Genomic DNA, 22,012 nt, shown 5'->3' with positions numbered 1-22,012 from the left:
TTTAAAATCCAACTGAGATGTTTTTCAAAAAACTCTGCTCTAGTAATTATTTTGGGGAAGTTCTCTGGCCTGTGTGAGGCAGGGGATCAGACTGGGTGATCACAGTGGTGCCGTCTGGCCTGGGGATCTATAATCTGTGAAACGTGGCTCTCTCCAGGGAAAGGTGAGCTGCAGTGTAAAGCACAGTGTTCAGGATGTTTGTTGTTTTCTAGAAGATCAGTGTATTTCTCATGTGATTGTGTAAACAGCAACGGTGTTACAATCCTGTGCAAAGTGTCTGTGTGTTTCATGTCATACAGCTATCACGCGCCCATGAAGAGGTAAACTGTGGGCCCGGAACGCCCCCGGCTGGAGTTCAGGGAAAGGCTGCATTAAAGCTCTGGGCAAGTCTAAGGGGCCAGGACTGATTCCAGGGGCTGAGCAGTGTGGTAGCAGCTCTCCGGAGAGGGTGCTAGACAGGGGCTGTGCTCTGAGAATGTGACTAGAGGCCCCAAAGCAGTGGCAGTGCTTGGATGCTGTGCAGTGTCCAGAGGATTAAAACACCTGGGATTGAGCGGCTGGATCCCCTCATGGCAGTCTGGCAAGCGTCCGAGAGGGGACACTAGATTAGAGATGTGACACCCACCTTCCCTGCTCCTGGGCAGGCCCAGCTCACTGCCCGTACCCTGGGCATGCTTGTCTCCCACCTCACCCTCATCTTCTTGTCCCTGAAGAGAAGCTTGTGGCCCGTCTCATTCAGCTCCAGCCAGTCAATCTTGCTGTCATGGCTGATGGTGCCAATGTTGTAGCCACCAACAAGATCCACTGGGAAAGGGAAAGAAGAGAGGCTTGGTATGAGAATGTTCTGTCAAGCCAGGAGGTGAATGGCAGGGCAGAGCTGCAGAAGCCTTGCTGCAAAGGGGGTACTCAGTCTGTGGGCAGGCGAAGGATGGTGAGGGATTATTTAGGGTGGTACAAGGGGGACACAACTCAGAGCAAGGGGATGACACTGAGAAAGGGACACATAAGCTGCATATCAGGATAAGTCCCCTGACAGCGAGCTATGTCAGGCAGGGACTCATCTCCCAAGGATGGAAGCCCATCCATCTCCTGCGACATGTAAACTAGTACCAGACAGAACACTAATAAATTCCCAGGCAAAGAGCATTGTTAAACAAAGTGAGAGGTTCCAAACTGCTCTCTGTGATCAGCGTGTGCTAGAAAATCTCTGTTTCCTCCTCCCCGGAACACACCAACATTTCAGTAAAAGTGGGAAATTACTTACCTTATAGTAACTGATGATCTTTGAGATGTGTTGTCTATAAGTCTTCCACTCACGGGTATTGTGCACTCCCTAGTGCCACAGATAGGACATTTTCTTCTTACTAGCAGTCCCCCGTTGGTCTGCACATACTCACACAATCCATCCCGCCCAGGCATAAAGGGGTGGGGTGGACCAACTGCCACTAAGTTCCTTCACTGGCCGAAATCTTGCAAGGCCTTCATATAGTGGGGAAGGAGGATGGGTCATGGAATGCATACAGACAACACACATTGAAGAACATCAGTTACTAGACGTAAGTAACCTCTTTTACTTAACTGAGTGGTTGTCTATGTCTTCCACTCATGGAGACTGAAAAGCAATTGACCAGTGGAGGTGGGTACACAAGTGTTACATAAAGACAGATCTAAGTAACAAAGCTGTAACAAAGGTTACATCTTCTCTAGTTGCCTGTCCAGCTACATAATGTTTCATGAGAGTATGAACAGAAGCCCACGTGGCTACCTTAGGAACTCCTAAAACCCAGACATTACTAAAAGAAGCTATGGAATCATCTTAGGCTCTTGTAGAATGGGCCCTAATTACTAACGAGATGTGTTGTTTACGTCCATTACACATTAGGTGTGCGCGCGCTGCGTGCACGGACGTCGGAAACTTTTTCCCTTAGCGGCTCCCGTCGGGCCGGCAGGGGAGCCCCCGCCAGAGTGGCGCCTCATGCTGGTGCATATATACCCCTGCCGACTCAACCCCCCTTTGGTTCCTTCTTGCCAGAGACTCTGACAGAGGGGAAGGAGGGTGGGAAGTGTAATGGACGTGAACAACACATCTCGAAGAACAACAGTTACAGAAGGTAGGTAACCGTTTTTTCTTCTTCGAGTAATTGTTCACGTCCATTACACATTAGGTGACTCACAAGCTTACCATAAGATGAGGGTAAAAGTCATGGAACAATTGATTGGAGAACCTGATCGCCGCGTCCTCTCTGACCTGTTGATGGACTGCGTAGTGGGCTGTGAATGTGTGCACCGCCGACCAGGTGGCTGCTTTACATATCTCCTGGAGCGGAATCTGTGCCAGGAAAGCTGCTGAGGATGATTGAGCCCTAGTCGAGTGAGCCGTGATCGCCGGCGCTGGCACCTTGGCGAGCTCATAGCACGCACAGATGCAATCCACAATCCATGACAATATCCGCTGCGCCGAGACAGGGAGTCCTTTCATTCTCTCCGCAATGGCGATGAACAATTGTGTCGACTTGCAGAAAGGTGTAGTTTGCTCCAGATAGACCACCAGGGCCTTACGGACATCTAGAGTGTGCAGGCTATGGTGACTCGGGTCCGTGTGTGGTTTGGGAAAGAACACTGGCAAACAAATGTCTTGTCCCATATGAAATTGCGTGACTACTTTAGGGAGGAATTTAGGGTGTGGCCTAAGTTGCACTTTGTCCTTCTAAAAAACAGTATAAGAGGCATTGAGTCTATGGCATGGACTTGGGAACGTTGACTAGAAGGCCTAGCCTGCGGAATACGTGCAGTGCCACCACCACATGGGAACGGACTTTCTCCTCAGACCAAACCACAAGAAGCCAGTCGTCTAGATAAGGGTATACTCGAATTCTCCTTTTTCGTAGAAAGGCTGCCACTATCGACATGCATTTTGTGAACATGTTGGGGGCTGCCACCAGGCCGAAAAGTAGGACTGTAAACTGGTAATGGTGCTGGTTTATGGTGAACTGCAGGAACTGCTGGTGAACAGGATGAATAGCGACGTGAAAGTATGCATCTTTCATGTCGAGGGCAGCGTACCAATCCCCCGGATCCAGGGACGGAATAATAGTGCCTAGGGAGACCATGCGGAAGCGGACCTTGACTAAGAATTTGTTGAGTCCGCGCAGGTCTAAAATGGGTTGAAGACCCCCCTTTGCTTCGGGAATAAGAAAATAACGGGAGTAAAACCCCTTTCCGCTTAGGTCCCGAGGGACCTCTTCCACTGCCCCCACCTCGAGGAGTGTCTGTACCTCCTGCATCAGGAGTTGCTTGTAAGAGGGGACCCTGAAGAGGGATGAGGAAGGGGGTTGGGAGGGAGGGAAGGAGGAGAATTGAAGCATGTATCCCACTTGTACCATGCCTAAGACCCAAAGGTCCGATGTTATGCGGGACCATGCACAGTAGAAGCGGGACAAGCGGTTCAGGAAACATAGGGAACGATCCGGTAACTGGCTTGGTACGCTGTTCTCGAGCGCACCTTCAAAACCCCTGCTTGTTGCCGGGTTGCGGCTTGCCCTGGCCCTGGCCTTGGCTAGGCGTGTTGTTCCACCTCCGCCTGTTGTCTCTGCCTCTCCTACGATACGGCTCCTGCCTAGGGCAGGGCTGGTATTGTCTTTGCTGAGGTGGCTGGGACTTGAAAGGCTTCCTCTGTGTCGCCGGGCTGTGCATCCCCAACAACTTGAGGGTTGCCCGGGAGTCTTTGAGGCTATGTAGCCTGGCATCCGTTTGGTCCGAAAAGAGACCCGACCCTTTGAATGGGAGGTCCTGAAGGGTATTCTGGACCTCTGGCGGAAGGCCCGAAGCCACGCCGAGCGCCTCATCACCACTCCTGAGGCAATTGTTCTGACGGCACTCTAGGAGACTGTGCTGGAGGCTTCTCTTTGGCAGGATGGGGGCTTGCTGCCGACAACTGAATGAGGTCCTTTGCCACCTCAGAGGTGTCTGGCACCAAGGGAGGCTTAGGAGTCATGCTACTCACGCCTGGGGAAAGCTTTTTGGAAGGTGGTCCCCCCAGAGCCTCTTGCAGGAGCCATCCTGGAGCAGAGTCCTTCAGTCCTTCTTATCTCTAGAGAAAGCCTTACAGGCATCGTATCCCTCCGCCAACACCCCTCCTTGAGGCAGGAAGGCACTTTTCATTCCCACCAAAGACAGATCATTGTGGGGAAGAGGAACACCTCTTTAGCTGCAATCTCTGGGGCAGATCCGCCATCCTGGGCCCGGCCCAAGAAATCCAAACACAGCAAAACCTCAATACACACAGCCAAACCCTCCCAAACCATGAACTGACATGAGTTTAAAATGTTTTCGATTAATTATGCTACCTAAGAACTATTTCGAGCGTACCCGATGGTAAAAGGAGAGTCTGATTCTGTGCCTACTCCAGCTGGCAGAGAGGAGCTGAGGACAGGGATTTACACCCTTGGTCTATACCACTCAGGGTATGTCTACACTACAGGATTAATCCGAATTTACATAATTTGAATTTTGGAAACAGATTGTATAAAGTCGAATGTATGCGGCCACACTAAGCACATTCATTCGGCGGTGTGCGTCCATGGACCAGGGCTAGCGTCGATTTCCGGAGCGTTGCACTGTGGGTAGTTATCCACATGGCCAGCAGGGGGCTGGGGAGCAATGCCAGGAAGGCGGGAACATTGTTGTTCATGATGGTGACAGACAGCAATTCTCTCTTCTGTTCTTATTCACTCTTTAAGGCTGTCAAAGACCATCATGAACATGGAGTCTGATCTGCACAGCGTAGGCCAGGTAACCACACCCAGCGATTCCTGCATTGAATGTAGAACTGCTGGATGTGCTGCAGCATATTTTTTAGAAAGACACCCAGTCCCAATTTAAAGCCTCCAAGTGCTGGGGAATCTGCCATACCGCCTGGTCAGTTGTGCCAATGGTTAATTGCCCTCACTGTATAAATGTGCACCTTATTTCCCATCTTCGTCTAGTTTCAACCAGGGCCGGCTCTAGGCACCAGCATTCCAAGCATGTGCTTGGGGCAGCCCTTTTCAAGGGGCGGCACTCCTTTTTTTTTTTTTTTTTTTTTTAGCTTCGGCGGTGGCACTCCATCCTCCCCCCCCCCTTTTTTTTTTTTTGCCTGGGACAGCAGAAAACCCGGAGCCGGCCCTGGTTTCAACTTGCAAGCATTGGCTTGGGGAGGGATAGCTCAGTGGTTTGAGCCTTGGCCTGCTAAACCCAGGGTTGTGAGTTCAATCCTTGAGGGGGCCACTTAGGGATCTGGGGCAAAAATCTGTCTGGGGATTGGTCCTGCTTTGAGCAGGGGGTTGGACTAGATGACCTCCTGAGGTCCCTTCCAACCCTGGTATTCTATGATCTCCTCCTGCATTTGTTTGCTACAGTGAAGAGTCTCTGCTACGAGAAATCTCTTCCCCAGGTAAGTACGTGTAGACCACGATCAAGTCACCTCTTAACCTTCTCTTTGTTAAGCTAAATAAACAGCTTCTTTAGTCTCACTGCATGACAAGCATTCCAGACTGCAAATCATTCTTGCTCTACTCCATTGTTCTCTGCACACTGTTCAAACTGAGCATCCAGAACTCAAGTCCTGCCATGCCGGATGAGGCAGGGTCCCATGGAAACTGGACCATGACATCGCATACCTAAGGCAACGCGGCAGAACACGCTGATACCTCCCAACTCTGGGAGCTTCACCTGGCAGCACTAAAGCCCGTCTCATCAGCTCGAGGGGTCTGTGCACTGACAGTGCCTGCAGCAATACAGTTATGATGACTGATGGCTGCACCCACAGACAGGAGACATGGCCCTGCCCTAGAGACCCACCCTCCTCACCAGACATGTAGCACACCCGTGAGCAGGGCAGCCTCCCAGCCAGACATGGGTGCAACTTGACTCTAATGATTCGCCTCCCGGAAGAAATGTGAATGTAGACGGGGCAGGGAGGACGAGGGTCACCATTCACCTGCTGCTATAGTCTTGATGTCGATAAGATATGCCAGTCTCTTGTTCTCCTCCATCCCTCTTTGCCTTCTCTCATTGATGCGAACGCTGCAATGGAGAAGAGTGAAGAATGACGGACAATGCTGTGCACTTGCCAAACCACCTGGGGCATCTCCCACCCTCCCCCAGAACCACACCTGGTGTCCCCCTCCACCCATGGAACCACACCTCCTGACCTGTGGCTCTCCATCCCCACAACCACCCCAGCCTATCCATCAGGTCCCATGCAGATGGTGGTTCTCTACCTAGAAGGGACAGTTACTCAGGTCCCTGAAATTCTGCCTCTGAAACACCTTGTATCACGGATCCGTGAGATAAATCCTATGCTCCAGCTTAACCAGTCTTTTGGAGGAACCCCATCAGTGTGCCAGACTCCCCAGGGGTCTCACTCTTCCTTCAGGTTAGGCTACCCAGACTCACTGCCTCTGAGATTGAGCCCCGGGACTTCAGAATTTCTGCTTCACCCTGGGAGCTCTGCTCAGCAGTCCAGCTGAGATAGACTCCTTGTTAGAGACTTGTTCGCTCTTCAGGGACTAATGCTCCCTAGCCAGTATCTGTGGTGACACCAAACCGGCCTTTCAAAACAGAGTAGGACTTATTAGGCAACTGGAACACAGCACTGGAAGGCCTGAGGTTAGCATTCAGAAATAAAGCTTAAAGCATCGTCCATTCTAGTCAAGCCAGAGCAGTCCACCAGCCCAGCCGCAGTGGATTCAATCTCAGGCTCGGTCCCTTTCTCACTCCCAGGGGAGAGCAGCCAGCCTCCTCCAGAAGCCCACTCTTTATCCCTTGCTGGTCATGTCTCAGAAACCTCCTTGCTCTGTGTCATTGTTTGCTAGCTATCAATGTTCTGGTCACTGGAGCTTTCCATTGTCTCTTTTGGATTCTCCACTCAGCAGGTTCCAGCCAGTTCCACAACCACCTCATTCACTGGATCCCAGACAGGCAATATCCTCACCTCATGTCCTGTGCTGCCCCCAAGAGGAGACTTAACCCTTTTTCCTCCCCGGGATAATAATGCAAAGGACAGAGGGAAACTGAGGCACACACGGACTTCATAAAACTGTCACAGATAATTCCCATTTCATCACATTGTGTGTGTAGGGGTCTCAGTCCTTATAGCACAAGCTCAGCAACCCGTGAAGGCAGTGGAAGCAAACGGAGCAGGAACCAGGAGCCTCACACCACCACCCACTTGGGAGTGTCTACACATTAGAGACAGCTTCCGGGAGGTGCAGGGGTCAGGCTCCCAGGCTGCTACACCACAAATTATCCAAGATAGGCTCCGAGCACAAAAATGAGAGCAAATTAATAGATTCCTAGATTCCAAGGCCAGCAGGGGCAATTTTGACCACCTAATCTGATCCTCTGTATAACAGAGCCCAGAGAACTGCCCCAAAATAATTCCTAGAGCAGATCTTTTAGAAACACATCCAATCTTGACTCAAAAATGGCCAGTGATGGAGAATCACAACCCCTGGTAAATTGTTCCAATGGTTAATTACTGTTAAATGTACACTCAGGATTGGAAGTTGTTCTAAAAGATCTGCTCTAGGAATAGTTTTGGGGAACTTCTCCAGCCTGTGTTATACAGGAGGTCAGACTAGATGATCCCAATGGTCTCTTCTAGTCTTAGAATCTATAAATCAATGAACAATTCTACCGTTTCTATCTAGTAAGGGACCAATACCATTGTTAGCATTCCTTTTGTTCTTAATATACTTAAAAACTCCTCTTATTGTCCTTAACTCTGCTGGCCATAGATTTCTTCTTGTGTCCCTTTCTTTCTTTATCATCAACTTCCTAAATTCCTAGCATCTGATTTATACTCTCAGGACCCATTACAGGGGTGTAGACGTGACAAAATCGATCTCCGATCGCTCTGCCGTCGACTCCAGAACTCCCACCACGGCGAGAGGCAGAAGCGGAGTCGACGGGGGAGCGGCAGCGGTCGACTTGCCGCCGTCCTCACGGCCAGGTAAATCGACCTAAGATACGCTATTCGTGTAGCTGAAGTTGCGTATTTTAGGTCGACCCCCCGCTAGTGTAGACCTAGCCTTAGTCTGACCTAGTGGTTGGAGGCATGGGTAGCATTGGGGTCATGGTCAAGCCAAGAGTTAAGTCACAGTCAGAAGTCATGTCAACGGTCAAGCCAGAGTTGGAGTCAGAAGTCAACACCTGGGGTCAGGGCAAGGAAGCAGGAACCGTGTTGGGTAGCAGCAACCAGGCAAGGAAGCAGGGACCTGGTCTCAGAGTTCTGGGTAACAACAGTTTGCCTGGTACTGAAGCTAGACTTGCCGGCCTGTAACTGCAGGATCACCGCTGGAACTTCTTTAAAAAATTGGCATCACATTAGCTATCCACCAGTCATCTGGTACAGAGGCTGATTTAAGCGCTATGTTACATACCATAGTTGGTAGTTCTGCAATTTCATATCTGAACTCTCAGGTGAACATCATTTGCTACTGGTGACTTATTGCTACTTAATTTATCAATTTGTTCCAAAACCTCTTCAGTAAGCATTCAAGATCATTCCAAGTTCTCAGTGACTCACAAACAGGTAATGCCATTTTTGCATAGAGTGCCATGTTCCCGTCCCTTTTGCCCACGCAATCCTTCCTAAACAGGTTATAACCATTGATTTTAACATGCCAGTCATGGGAATCATCCCTTCAAGTTTCAGTAATACCAATTCCATTACATTTATGCTCATAAATGAGTTATTCCAATTCCCTGTTTGTCTGATTCCTTAGAGGCCCTTGGCCCAGCTATGCAGCCCATACACAGAGAGCAAAAGAACAGTGAAACAGACAACCCCCAGAAAGACCAAATGCGCCACTCACCAAATCCTGCTACCTCCAAGCACAGAGGCTGAAGCAATGCCCTTCCATTCTCCTGTTAGCTGCCTCTGTTCACCTAAAGGGTGCAACACAAGCCTCCTCAGGGATGGAGAGCACCAGTTCAGAGCAGAGAAATCTGTCAGAGGATGCTCTGGGATGCCCAATTACAGATGCACTGCAAATAGCCGTTAGTCCCCCAAGAACATCCATGATTGATAAGTGTACCAAAATGGCCAAAACCCTTACAACCACCTCCTGTCTCATAGACTCAGGAGCTGCCAAGTCTTTGCTGCAAGCTAGTCCAGAAAGTCAGCACTCTGCCTCTGACAGCGTGGCCAGCACTTTGGGCTAGGCTGCGCTGCCACAACAGTCCAGAGGGGAGCATAAGCACAAGGATTAGCCCTGACTAAGACACACTTAGTGCTCAGCTGACTCAGATACCACAGGTGGAGAAGCAAGGATGAGGCATTAGCCATTTTTTGACTTGTTGAGGCAGCTGGAAAGGGTGAGTGAGCAGAAGCTACCTCAAGGTTGGGCTGGCAAACATAGAGATGGGAGAGTGAGCATCCCAGCTCCCCACAGGGAAACGAGCAAACATTAAGAACAAAAAAATGGCCAGACTGGGTCAGACCAAAGGTCCATCTAGCCCAGTATCCTGTCCTCAGACAGTGGCCAGTGCCAGGTGCCCCAGAGGGAATGAACAGAACAGGGAATCATCAGGTGATCCATCCCCTGTCGCCCATTCCCAGCTTCTGGCAAACAGAGGCATCAGCCCTGCCCATCCTGACAAATAGCCACTGATGGACCTGTCCTCCATAGAGTCATAGATTCTAGGACTAGAAGGGACTTCGAGAGGTCATCGAGTCCAGTCCCCTGCCCGCATGGCAGGACCAAATACTGTCCAGACCATCCCCGATAGACATTTATCTAACCTATTCTTAAATATCTCCAGAGATGGAGATTCCACAACCTCCTTAGGCAATTTATTCCAGTGTTTAACCACCCTGACAGTTAGGAACTTTTTCCTAATATCCAACCTAAACCTCCCTTGCTGCAGTTTAAGCCCATTGCTTCTTGTTCTATCCTTAGAGGCTAAGGTGAACAAGTTTTCTCCCTCCTCCTTATGACATCCTTTTAGATACCTGAAAACTGCTATCATGTCCCCTCTCAGTCTTCTCTTTTCCAAACTAAACAAACCCAATTCTTTCAGCCTTCCTTCATAGGTCATGTTCTCAAGACCTTTAATCATTCTTGTTGCTCTTCTCTGGACCCTCTCCAATTTCTCCACATCTTTCTTGAAATATGGTGCCCAGAACTGGACACAATACTCCAGTTGAGGCCTAACCAGCGCAGAGTAGAGCGGAAGAATGACTTCTCGTGTCTTGCTCACAACACACCTGTTAATACATCCCAGAATCACGTTTGCTTTTTTTGCAACAGCATCACACTGTTGACTCATATTTAGCTTGTGGTCCACTATAACCCCTAGATCCCTTTCTGCCGTACTCCTTCCTAGACAGTCTCTTCCCATTCTGTATGTGTGAAACTGATTTTTTCTTCCTAAGCGGAGCACTTTGCATTTGTCTTTGTTAAACTTCATCCTGTTTACCTCAGACCATTTCTCCAATTTGTCCAGATCATTTTGAATTATGACCCTGTCCTCCAAAGCAGTTGCAATCCCTCCCAGTTTGGTATCATCTGCAAACTTAATAAGCGTACTTTCTATGCCAATATCTAAGTCATTAATGAAGATATTGAACACAGCTGGTCCCAAAACAGACCCCTGCGGAACCCCACTTGTTATGCCTTTACAGCAGGATTGGGAACCATTAATAACAACTCTCTGAGTACAGTTATCCAGCCAGTTATGCACTCACCTTATAGTAGCCCCATCTAAGTTGTATTTGCCTAGTTTATCGATAAGAATATCATGCGAGACCGTATCAAATGCCTTACTAAAGTCTAGGTACACCACATCCACAGCTTCTCCCTTATCCACAAGACTCGTTATCCTATCAAAGAAAGCTATCAGATTGGTTTGACACGATTTGTTTTTTACAAATCCATGCTGGCTATTCCCTATCACGTTACCACCTTCCAAGTGTTTGCAGATGATTTCCTTAATTACTTGCTCCATTATCTTCCCTGGCACAGAAGTTAAACTAACTGGTCTGTAGTTTCCTGGGTTGTTTTTATTTCCCTTTTTATAGATGGGCACTATATTTGCCCTTTTCCAGTCTTCTGGACTCTCTCCCATCTCCCATGATTTTCCAAAGATAATAGCTAGAGGCTCAGATACCTCCTCTATTAGCTTCAGTACCAGATAAATTGGTTGAAGCAACAGAAAAGAAAAGAATTATCAGACACATAGATGAACATGATTTGTTGGGGAAGAGTCAACACCGCCTTTGTAAAGGGAAAAATCATGCCTCACCAGTCTATCAGAATCGTCTCAAGGGGTCAACACACATGGACAAGGGTGATCCAGTGGATTTAGTGTTCTTGGACTTTCAGAAAGTGTTTCCCAAGATCCCTCACCAAAGGCTCTTAAGCTAAGTAAGGAGTTATGGGATAATAGGGAAGTTCCTCCTGAATAAGTATCTGGTTAAAAGACAGGAAAGAGGGTAAGACTAACTGGTCAGATTTCTGAAAGGAGAAAGATAAATAGTGCCCTCCTCCCCACAAGGATCTGCACTGGGACCAGTGCCGTTCAACATATTCATAAATGACCTGGAAAAAGGGGTGAACAGTGAAGTGGCAAAGTTTGCAGATGATACTAAATTACTCCAGATAGTTAAGTCCAAAGCAGACAAAGGGATCTCACACAAAACTGGGTGACTGGACAATAAAATGGCATATGAATGTTATGTTCTTATGAAATTCAATGCTGATAAATGCAAAATAATGCACATTGGAAAACATAATCCCAACTCTACATGCAGAATGATGAGGTCTAAATTAGCTGTTACCCCTCAAGAAAGATCTTGGAGTCATTATGGAGAGTTCTCTGAAAATGTGCTCTATGTTAAAAACCATTAGGAAAGGAATAGAAAATATGACAAAATATCAAAGCTACTATAGAAATTCACGGTACACCCACACTATGAATACTGTGTGCTGTTCTAGTCACCCCATCTCAAAAAAGATATTAGAATTGGAAAAAGTACAGAGGGGACAACAACAACAAAAAGTGATTGGGGGGCATGAATCAGCTTCCATATGAGGAGAGATTTAAAAGACTGGGACTGTCCAGTTTAAAAAAGAGTGTTATGGGGGACAATAATGGAGGTCTATAAAATCATGAAAGGTGTGGAAAAAGTGAATAGGCAAGTGTTATTTATCCCTTCAGATAACACAAATAGCAGGGATCACCCAATTAAATTAATAGGCAGCAGGTTTAAAACAAACATAAGGAAGTACTTCTTCACACAACACAGTCAACCTGTGAAACTCATTGGCAAAGGATGTTGTGAAGGCCAAAAGCATAACTGGGTTCAAAAAATGAACATATCTAGTTCTTTTTTGAACCCTGTTACAATCTTGGCCTTCACAACGTCCTCTGGAAAAGAGCTTCACAGGTTGACTGTGTGTTGTGTGAAGAAATACTTCCTTTTGTTTGTTTTAAACCTGCTGCCTATTAATTTTGTTTGGTGACCCCTAGTTCTTGGCTTATAAGAAAATTGCACTTCCTTATTTACTTTCGCCACACCAGTCACGTTTTTTAGATCTCTATCATATCCCCCCCTTAGTCATCTCTTTTCCAAGCTGAAAAGTCACCATCTTATCCTCATATGAAAGCTGTTCCATACCCCTAATCATTTTTGTTGCCATTTTCTGAATGTTTTCTTATTCCAATATATCTTTTTTGAGATGGGGCAATCACATCTGCACACAGTATTCAAGATGTGGGCATCCCATGGATTTATATAGAGGCAATATGATATTTTCTGTCTTATTATCGATCCCTTTCTTAATGATGCCCAACATTCTGTTAGCTTTTTTGACTGCCACTGCACATTGAATGGATGTTTTTAGAGAACTATCTATGATGACTCTAAGCCCTGGTCTACATTACGAGTTTAGGTCGAATTTAGCAGCGTTAGATTGATTTAACCCTGCACACGTCGGTTAGGATATAGATATTCAGGCCTGTCTGTAAAGGCCTATACTTTAGGAATTGACGTGTATTGTGATCACTTAGCTAGTTCTAGAGGTATAAAAGATAGAATCAGAATCACTGTCTGTCTGTGTCAGGGCCTTGTCGTACTGGGACAGTCTGAGGCTCTGTTCTTAGGCTAAGTAAGGCCTTTGGCGAAGCAGCAGAGGTAGCCCTAAGCTGAGAAGTGAACGGTCACATCCTCACATCCCAAACTAGTCCCATGGAAATAAGGTGCTATTGGGCTGTTAGGAATCCAATCCTGTCCTGATATTCCTGTCACCTCCAGAGAAAGGAAAGAGCCTAGAAGATGTAAAAGGAAACTTTGGTTGATAGTTTTCTGTCTGGTCAGAACTCACTTATCAATAGACACAGTTGGAAAACCCTTATGTCTGTATAGATGTAGTTGTCAGTTGTGAAATCCTCACTTCTGTATTGTTTTGTATGTTTATTTGCATGGTCTCTGTCTGGTTCTGTGATTGTTTCTGTCTGCTGCATAATTAATTTTGTTGGGTGTAAACCAATTAAGATGGTGGGATATAATTGGTTAAATAACCATGTTACAATGTGTCAGGATTGGTTAGTTAAATTTCAGTAAAATAATTGGTTAAGATATAGCTAAGCAAAACTCAAGTTTTACTATATAGTCTGCAGTCAATCAGGAAGTGGGGGAGGGGATGGGAACAGGAACTGGGGGGTGGGGGAACTGGGATCATGATTTGCTAAGGGGGGAATGGGAACAAGGATGGCTCTGTGGTGTCAGAGCTGGGAAGGGGGACACTAAGGAAGGAAACTGGAATCATGCTTGCTGGAAGTTCACCCCAATAAACATTGAATTGTTTGCGCCTTTGGACTTCGGGTATTGTTGCTCTCTGTTCATGCAAGAAGGACCAGGGAAGTAAGAGGGTAAAGGATTAAGCCCCCTAACACCGTCCACACGACAAAGCCATTTTTGTCGACTTAAGGGACTCTTAAAATCGATTTCTGTACTCCTCCCTGATGAGGGGATTAGAGCTGAAATCGACCCTGCTGGGTTGAATTTGGTGTAGCGTGGATGCAATTCGACAGTACTGGCCTCCAGGAGCTATCCCAGAATGCTCCATTGTGGCCGCTCTGGACAGCACTCTCAACTCAGATGCACTGGCCAGGTAGACAGGAAAAGCCCTGTGAACTTTTGAATTTCATTTCCTGTTTGGCCAGCCTGGCGAGCTGATCAGCACAGGTGACCATGGAGTCCCAGAATCACAAAAGAGCTCCAGCATGGACCGAACGGGAGGTACTGCATCTGATCGCTGTATGGGGAGATGAATCTGTGCTATCCGAACTCCATTCCAAAAGACGAAATGCCAGAATATTTGAAAAAATCTCCAAGGGCATGAAGGACAGAAGTTATAACAGGGACCCACAGCAGTGCCACATGAAACTTAAGGAGCTCAGGCAAACCTACCAAAGAACCAGAGAGGCAAACGGCCGCTCCGGGTCAGAGCCCCAAACATGCCGCTTCTATGATGAGCTGCATGCCATTCTAGGGGGTGCCGTTACAACTACCCCACCCCTGTGCTTCCCTCCTCCCCCACCCCTCCCGGGCTACCTTGGCAGTTATCCCCCCATTTGTGTGACAAATTAATAAAGAATGCATGAATTTGAAACAACAATGACTTTATTGCCTCTGCAAGCAGAGATCAAAGAGGGGAGGGGAGGGCGGTTGGCTTACAGGGAAGTAGAGTGAACCAAGGGGGCGGGTTTTCATCAAGGAGAAACAAACAGAACTTTCACATCGTAGCCTGGTCAGTCATGAAACTGGTTTTCAAAGCTTCTCTGATGCGCAGCGCGCCCTGCTGTGCTCTTCTAAATGCCCTGGTGTCTGGCTGCGCGTAATCAGCGGCCACGCGATTTGCCTCAGCCTCCCACCCCGCCATAAACATCTCCCCTTTACTCTCACAGATATTGTGGAGCACACAGCAAGCAGTAATAATGATGGGAATATTGGTTTCACTGAGGTCTAACCGAGTCAGTAAACTGAGCCAGCAAGCTTTTAAACATCCAAAGCCTCCTTCTACCACCATTCTGCACTTGCTCAGTTGAACTGCTCCTTACTACTGTCCAGGTCTCATGAGCCCTGGGAGCAAAGGTAGGTGGTGGGGTAGGTGCGACCACGTGGTGCTGCTGACTGGGAGAGCAGCCTGGGACAGAAGCCTCCAGCTGGCATGATATTCCAGGAAGGACTGAATCTCCATTAGACAAAACTTAAAGAAGAGAATGACCTGGAGTCATTCCCATTTTGGTCCAGGCGCCCCCAACCGACCTCACCGAGGCCGGCCAGGGACACCCATGTCTGCCCAGGTGTCCCCGACCAACCTAACCAAGGTCGGCCGGGAGCACCCACGGGACGATGATGACGGTTAGCAGTCATATTGCACCGTCTGCCATCCGCAAGACAAGGCAAGGGGATGCTGCTGTGTAGCACTGCAGTACCGCGTCTGCCAACAGCACCCAGGAGACATACGGTGACAGTGAGCTGAGCGGGCTCCATGCTTGCCATGGTATGTCGTCTGCATGGGTAACCCAGGAAAAAAGGCGAGAAACAATTTTTTGCCGTTACTTTCACGGGGGGAGGGAGGGAAAGAGGGGGGCCTGACGACATATAGCCAGAACCACCTGCGACAATGTTTTTGCCCCATCAGGCATTGGGAGCTCAACCCAGAATTCCAATGAGCAGTGGAGACTGCGGGAACTGTGGGATAGCTACCACAGTGCAATGCTCCGAAAGTCGACGCTAGCCGCGGTACTGTAGATGCACACCGCCAACTTAATGCGCTTAGTGGGGGGACACACAATCAACTGTACCAAATCGATTTCTAAAAAATCAACTTCTATTAAATCGACCTAATTTCGTAGTGTAGACATACCATAAGATCTCTAAAAAAAGAACAGGAGTACTTGTGGCACCTTAGAGACTAACAAATTTATTAGAGCATAAGCTTTCGTGGACTACAGCCCACTTCTTCAGATGCATACAGAGTGCTGTATACTAGCAGGCTGCTACTCTGAAACCTGTCATAAGATCTCTCTCTCTTGAGTGGTAACAGCTAATTTAGACCCCATCATTTTATATGTATAGTTGGGATTATGTTTTCCAATGTGCATTACTTTGCATTTAGCAACACTGAATTTCACCTGCAATTTTGTTGCCCAGTCACCCAGTTTTGTGAACGTCTTTGTAGCTCTTTGCAGTCTGCTTTGGACTTAACTATCTTGAGTAGTTTATATCATCTGCAAATTTTTCCACTTCACTGTTTACCCCCTTTTTCAGATCATTTATGAATATTTTAAATAGTACTGGTCCCAGTACATATCCCTGGGAGACACCACTATTTACCTCTCTCCATTCTAAAAATTGACCATTTATTCTTACCCTTTGTTTCCTATCTTTTAACCAGTTACCAATCAATGAAAGAACCTTCCCTCTTATCCCAGGACAGCTTGACAATTCTGCTCTTTACTATAGTTTCAATCAGTTTGCCTGGTACTGAAGTCAGGCTTACTGGCCTGTAATTGCCAGGATCACCTCTGGAGCCCTTTTTAAAAATTAGCATCACATTAGCTATCCTCCAGTCATCTGGTACAGAAGCGGATTTAAATGATAGTTTACAAACTACAGTTAGGAGTTCTGCAATTTCACATTTGAGTTCCTTCAGAACTCTTGGGTGATACCATCTGGTCCTGGAGACTTATTACGGTTTAATTTATCAATTTGTTCCAAAACCTCATCTGCTGACACCTCAATCTGGGACAGTTCCTCAGATTTGTCACCTAAGAAGAATGGCTCAGGTTTGGGAATCTCCCTCACATCTTCAACCATGAAGACTGATGCAAAAAATTCATTTAGTTTCTCTGCAATGGCCTTTCAATATTCAACAAGAGGCCAGTTGTGAAGGAGAGAGAAGTGAAGAACAGATTTTTTTAGGGATAGAGCAAGACTCAGTGGCATTGAGACCTTCCATTTAGTGCCAATCAGACCAGCTGGCCTCCAGGTGAGAGTTAGGGGTCCCGCTTCAGAAAGAGGAACATCAGAGTCATGCACAAAAGTGCATGTGACAAATGTACGTCTGTCCTCCTATAACAACTGTGCCTCCACTAGCCATAACAACAGTGTCCACAGGCAGCAGATTTACTGAGGGTGTCTATACTACACTACTTAAGTTGGCATAGCTATGTCAGTCAGAGATGTAAGATTTTTCACATCTGACCAATGTAGCCACCTCAATCTAACTTTTAAGTGCAGGCTAAGCCTCAGAGACCATTCAGGAACAACATGGGTCTCATTGTGTCTCAGGGCTAGGACCCATGCAACGGGGACAATTTGGGATGTGATGGCCCCCAATCAGTCCCATGCAGTCTCAAGGCAGTGCCTGTGGTGGGGATAAGGAGAGGTGCGACACTTACCTGATGAGATGAGGGTTCATAAACTCTGTGCGGACAGATCCCAGAATTTCATTGCTTCCATATTCCACTAAAGTCAGCTCTCCGGCATTGAAGATCATGCAGACCTGTAGGGAGACAGAAGACAGGACTCTTACAGCAGGCCGTGTGCGAGGAAGGTCTCAGTGGAGGGGCACAGGTACTAGCTGGGTTTGTGGAAGGGATGCCCTGCACCCTGACCTGGATTCACCCTCTAGGGCCAGGGGGAGAGCTCAGACTCTGGAGCTCATTCCATCCTTGGTCTCACGGCTGTGACTGCCACTAATCAGTACCAATGGGCTGAGGTTTCTTGGGCTGTAGGAGCCAGGCTGTAGGCTAGTAAGCCGACTCCTCCAAGCCTCTCAGCCCTGCCAGGTGAAGCAGGATTCCCCCCTAGTAAGTCACATGTCTGCTCTCTGTATGTCTACTTTCCTCCCAGTGTCTTCCTCCTCTGCCATCCCCTCTGCTGCCAGGGGAGTGTTTCCACCCTTCCGTTGTGGAAACACTGCCCATGCAGCTCTCATACCAAAGGTTTGTTCTGCTCCCTGAAACATGGGCAGGGTAGGGAGCAGGCCACAGGCTGCAGGAGTTGGGTGGATAGCATGAGGCATGGCAAAGAAATGGGCCACCCCAGGGGACAGACTTCATGTTTGCAGTTTGTGAATAGTGTATTCAGCCAGGAGGGGGAAGAGTTTCACCCAATCCAACTCACGTTCTCGTTGTCAAAGAAAAACTTCTCGTTCCCTCCGGATCCTTGCCAGGCCACCTGCAACACAAGGGTGTGGAGTGAATGACCGCTGCACTGGTGGTCCTTTCGCCCCATCACTGCACTGCAGGAATCTTAAGCTGCAGGCACCACGGGATCTGGGGGCAGTGAGATGGGATTCCAGCTAGCGATCAAAGCAGCAGAAGCATTTCAGCTCTGACTTCATCTAGATTGTTGCATCTGGCTTGGGTTCTGAAATCTCACTGCTATTTGGCTCTGTGGAACTAACCTCCTCCCATGCTCTGCAGCAGCACAGACAAGCCTGGTGCCTTCCATGCAAACAGCTGGAGTTGGAACCCAGAGTAGTGTTGGGGTCAGGAGTCACACCAGAGTCAGTAATTGGAGCTAGGGCAAGGGAGCACAGCACAGAATGAGGTGAGGGAGCAGGGACCAGGTGAGAAGGCAGGAACTTAGTCTCTGGGGTCTGGTCAGCAGCAGGCCCAGCTACCAGTTGCTCAGACGAGGGGTGTGACAGGAACAGGAAGATTTAAGTGGTGACCAATCAGTGGTCTGCTAGTAGTCAGCTGAGCCTGCTGAGACAGTGGGTGCACCCTCTGTTTGCACAGTATCAGCTGCAGTTTCCCTGTCTGGCCTTCACGACATCTCCAGGCAAGGAGTTCCACAGGTTGACTGTGCATTGTGTGAAGAAGAACTTCCTTTTGTTTGTTTTAAACCTGCTGCCTAATAATTTCATTAGGTGACCCCTAATTCTTGAATTATGCGAAGGGGTAAATGACACTTCCTTATTCACTTTCACCACAGCAGTCATGATTTTATAGAGCTCTATCATATCCCCCCTTAGTTATCACTTTTCTAAGCTGAACGGCCCCAGGCTTTTTAACCTCTCCTCATATGGAAGCTGGTTTATACCCCTAATCATTTTTGTTGCCCTTCTCTGATCTTTTTCCAAATCTAATATTCCTTTTTTCAGATGGGGCAGCCAGAACTACATGCTGTACTCAAGGTGTGGGCGTACCATGGATTTATACAGTGGCATTATGATATTTTCTGTCTTATTATCTATCCCTTTCCTTATGGTTCCCAACATTCTGTTCGCTTTTTTGACTGCCGCAGCACATCGAGCAGATGTTTTCCGAGAACTATCCATGACGACTTCAAGATCTTTCTTGAGTGGTAACAGCTAATTTAGACCCCATTACATCATATTTATAGTTGGGGACTATGTTTTTCAATGTGCATTACTTTGTATTTATCAACACTGAATTTCATCTGCCATTTTGTTGCCCAGTCACCCAGTTTTGTGAGATCCCTTTGTAACTCTTCGCAGTCTGCTTTGGACTTAACTATCCGGAGTAATTTTGTATCATCTGCAAACTTTGCCACTTCACTGTTCACCCCTTTTCCCAGATCATTTATTAATATGTTGATCAGCGCTGGTCCCAGTGCAGATCCTTGGGGGACCCAACTATTTACCTCTTTCCACTGGGTAAACTGACCATTCAGTCCTACCCTTTGTTTCCTGTCTTTTAACCAGTTACTGATCTGTGAGAGGACCTTCCCTCTTATCCCATGACTGCTCACTTTGCTTAAGAGCCTTGAATCCTATTAAAGTCAATAGATGGGACTGGTTCCTGGCAAAATGTTGTTATTAGCGGGAACTCGTTAATATCAGGGTTGCTATTAGGGAGCATATACTATAATTATTTTCACTGTATATATTGCATAGCACCCACAATGTGCTGGATACTGCACAAGCACATAAGGAGATATGGATGCTGCCCTGCAGAGCTTATAACATACACAGCCCAGACAAACATACAAGCTGACCACGTTAATAGAGAAGTCACAAATCCTGCCCCTGGGCTCGGGCTCCTTACTAGATTGGAACCAAGGCCTCCAAGAGGGTAAAGACCTGTTGTGCCGACTGGGCCTACACATTTACCCCGATTGTCGGCTCAACTGTAAAAAGCATGTAAAGTTTGTAACCTATAACAACAAATATTAAGGGAGACGATATGAAAGGGAGACACAACACCCATCACTCCCTTTCTGGGTCCTTAAAAGAAAATGATTTGGTGGGAAAAGTCTGGAAAGAACAAAAAGAACAGCTGGAAAGAACAGACAGACGCTACTGGAACGAGCTTCACCATCATGGCTGCCACTCCAGCCATTTCCTGGGACCCTGGCCTTCATCATCCTGATCCCGTGAGGTGTCCTGGCCAGAACGGGCCAGGGATGGGGGTGGGGGAACGAGATGACATCGCCACCTCCACCAGCCCCAGCTGAATCCCAGACACCATGTGGGATGACAGTTATTACCATGGTCCATACCATCTAAGAGATGGTCAAACAGCTGGGGAATTTTCCATCTAAAAACTGTCTCCAGCTAAAGGGCAAGGGAACAAGGGATGCTGTTAAAATGAAAGCTTTATTTAATCCTTTAAATTTCAAATGCTTAGCCCATTTAGTCCATCTAAATTAACAGAACAGGCCCCAGATCCCACTACCAATTCTCTCAGCTAACCAGTCCCCTTCAACTTATTAAAACCACTAGTTGTTTTTAACCAACACACTAGTCAGACACCAGTGCGTCTGCCTGGGAATCCAGAGACACCAGGTCAACCCCACGGTCCTGCAGAGATTTCCAGTACCTCACTGAGCTTGTTGGAGTTGAGATCCCCCAGCAGCAGTGTATCTGAGGTATGGGCCACAAGATACCTCTCCTTCCCCAAAATCTTCACCTCATCAATCTCATAGCCATAGTGGGATTTCAGCACCACTCGGGTTCCTGTGGAGAGGTTCTTCACAATGACCTGGAGAGAGCAGGACGAGAGGTAAGGAAGCTGGCTGGACCCTACAGGAGCAGAACACAAGAGCCCTCGCCCTAAGGAAGGTACATGTCTATCTGTCTAGGTAGTTCTATGCCCCAGCCCCTCACAAACACAGCACCCCTGCAGGAAAGGGAGCATTACCCTCGCACACACCCACATTGTACCCATGGGGAACTATGGCACAAGGAGACTGAGTGACTTGTTCAAGGGCACACAATGAGCCTACGTTACAGCCAGGAACTGACACCAGGTCTGTCATCCCAGCTGCCCTCCACCACTCACTCACACTGAATCTTGTTCCTAAAATATGCAAAAACATACACATTTCCCAGCAAACTGATGGAGATGGATCCCTTGGCTAGCAATGGGATTTTACCCTTGCCTGGTAATGTACTGTGTTGACTTCTGTGTATATTTTCCAAATTTTAAGGGCCAAAGTTTGGCGTGGGGTGGGCAGGAGGGCAAAGAGAGAGGCTGGATTCCATTTCCAGACTTTTTAATGTTTGGGTGTTTTACTTTTTAATGTTAACTCTTTTGAACAGAATTTTTTAAACACAGCCCATGTTTTATTGGGGATGGGTATAAGCAGGAGCCCAGCTGTGAGAGCTTATGAGACCCATCACAGCAGGGGTGTGATGGGGGAGGGGGAATAGCTCAGTGGTTGGAGCATTGGCCTGCTAAACCCAGAGTTGTGAGTTCAATCCTTGAGGGGGCCACTTAGGGATCTAGGGCAAAATCAGTACTTGGTCCTGCTAGTGAAGGCAGGGGGCTGGACTCGATGACCTTTCAAGGTCCCTTCCAGTTCTAGGAGATGGGATATCTCCATTTAAAAAAAAAAAAAAGCAAAAGCAGGCTGCAGGGAGTCTACAGGAGGGTCTGTGGGCTGGGGAGGCAGACCTGGGTGAGACAGGAGAGTAGCAGACAGTACTGAGGACTCCAAGCATGCCAGGTGACTGATTATCACAGCTTCACGCACAGACAC

At 47.6% G+C, this 22,012-nt stretch overlaps 1 protein-coding gene across 2 annotated transcripts in view; it reads right to left on the bottom strand.

Annotated features, from left to right (window-relative positions):
* Window positions 1-22,012, bottom strand: part of IFT172 (intraflagellar transport 172) — a 120,426-nt gene that overhangs the window by 74,003 nt on the left and 24,411 nt on the right. For both annotated transcript variants that reach the window (XM_054022079.1, XM_054022080.1), the window contains exons 11-15: window positions 20,851-21,012; window positions 18,185-18,238; window positions 17,458-17,561; window positions 5,978-6,063; window positions 692-804 (exon numbers count right to left, since the gene is read on the bottom strand). In XM_054022079.1, the coding sequence (XP_053878054.1) occupies window positions 692-804; window positions 5,978-6,063; window positions 17,458-17,561; window positions 18,185-18,238; window positions 20,851-21,012 (519 nt within the window). The remainder of the gene's footprint in view (window positions 1-691; window positions 805-5,977; window positions 6,064-17,457; window positions 17,562-18,184; window positions 18,239-20,850; window positions 21,013-22,012) is intronic.

Source organism: Malaclemys terrapin, chromosome 3 (assembly GCF_027887155.1).
Source record: "Malaclemys terrapin pileata isolate rMalTer1 chromosome 3, rMalTer1.hap1, whole genome shotgun sequence".
Taxonomy (NCBI): Eukaryota; Metazoa; Chordata; order Testudines; family Emydidae; genus Malaclemys; species Malaclemys terrapin.
The sequence above is the reverse complement of the archived record's forward strand: the minus strand, read 5'-3'. Positions and strand labels throughout refer to the sequence as shown.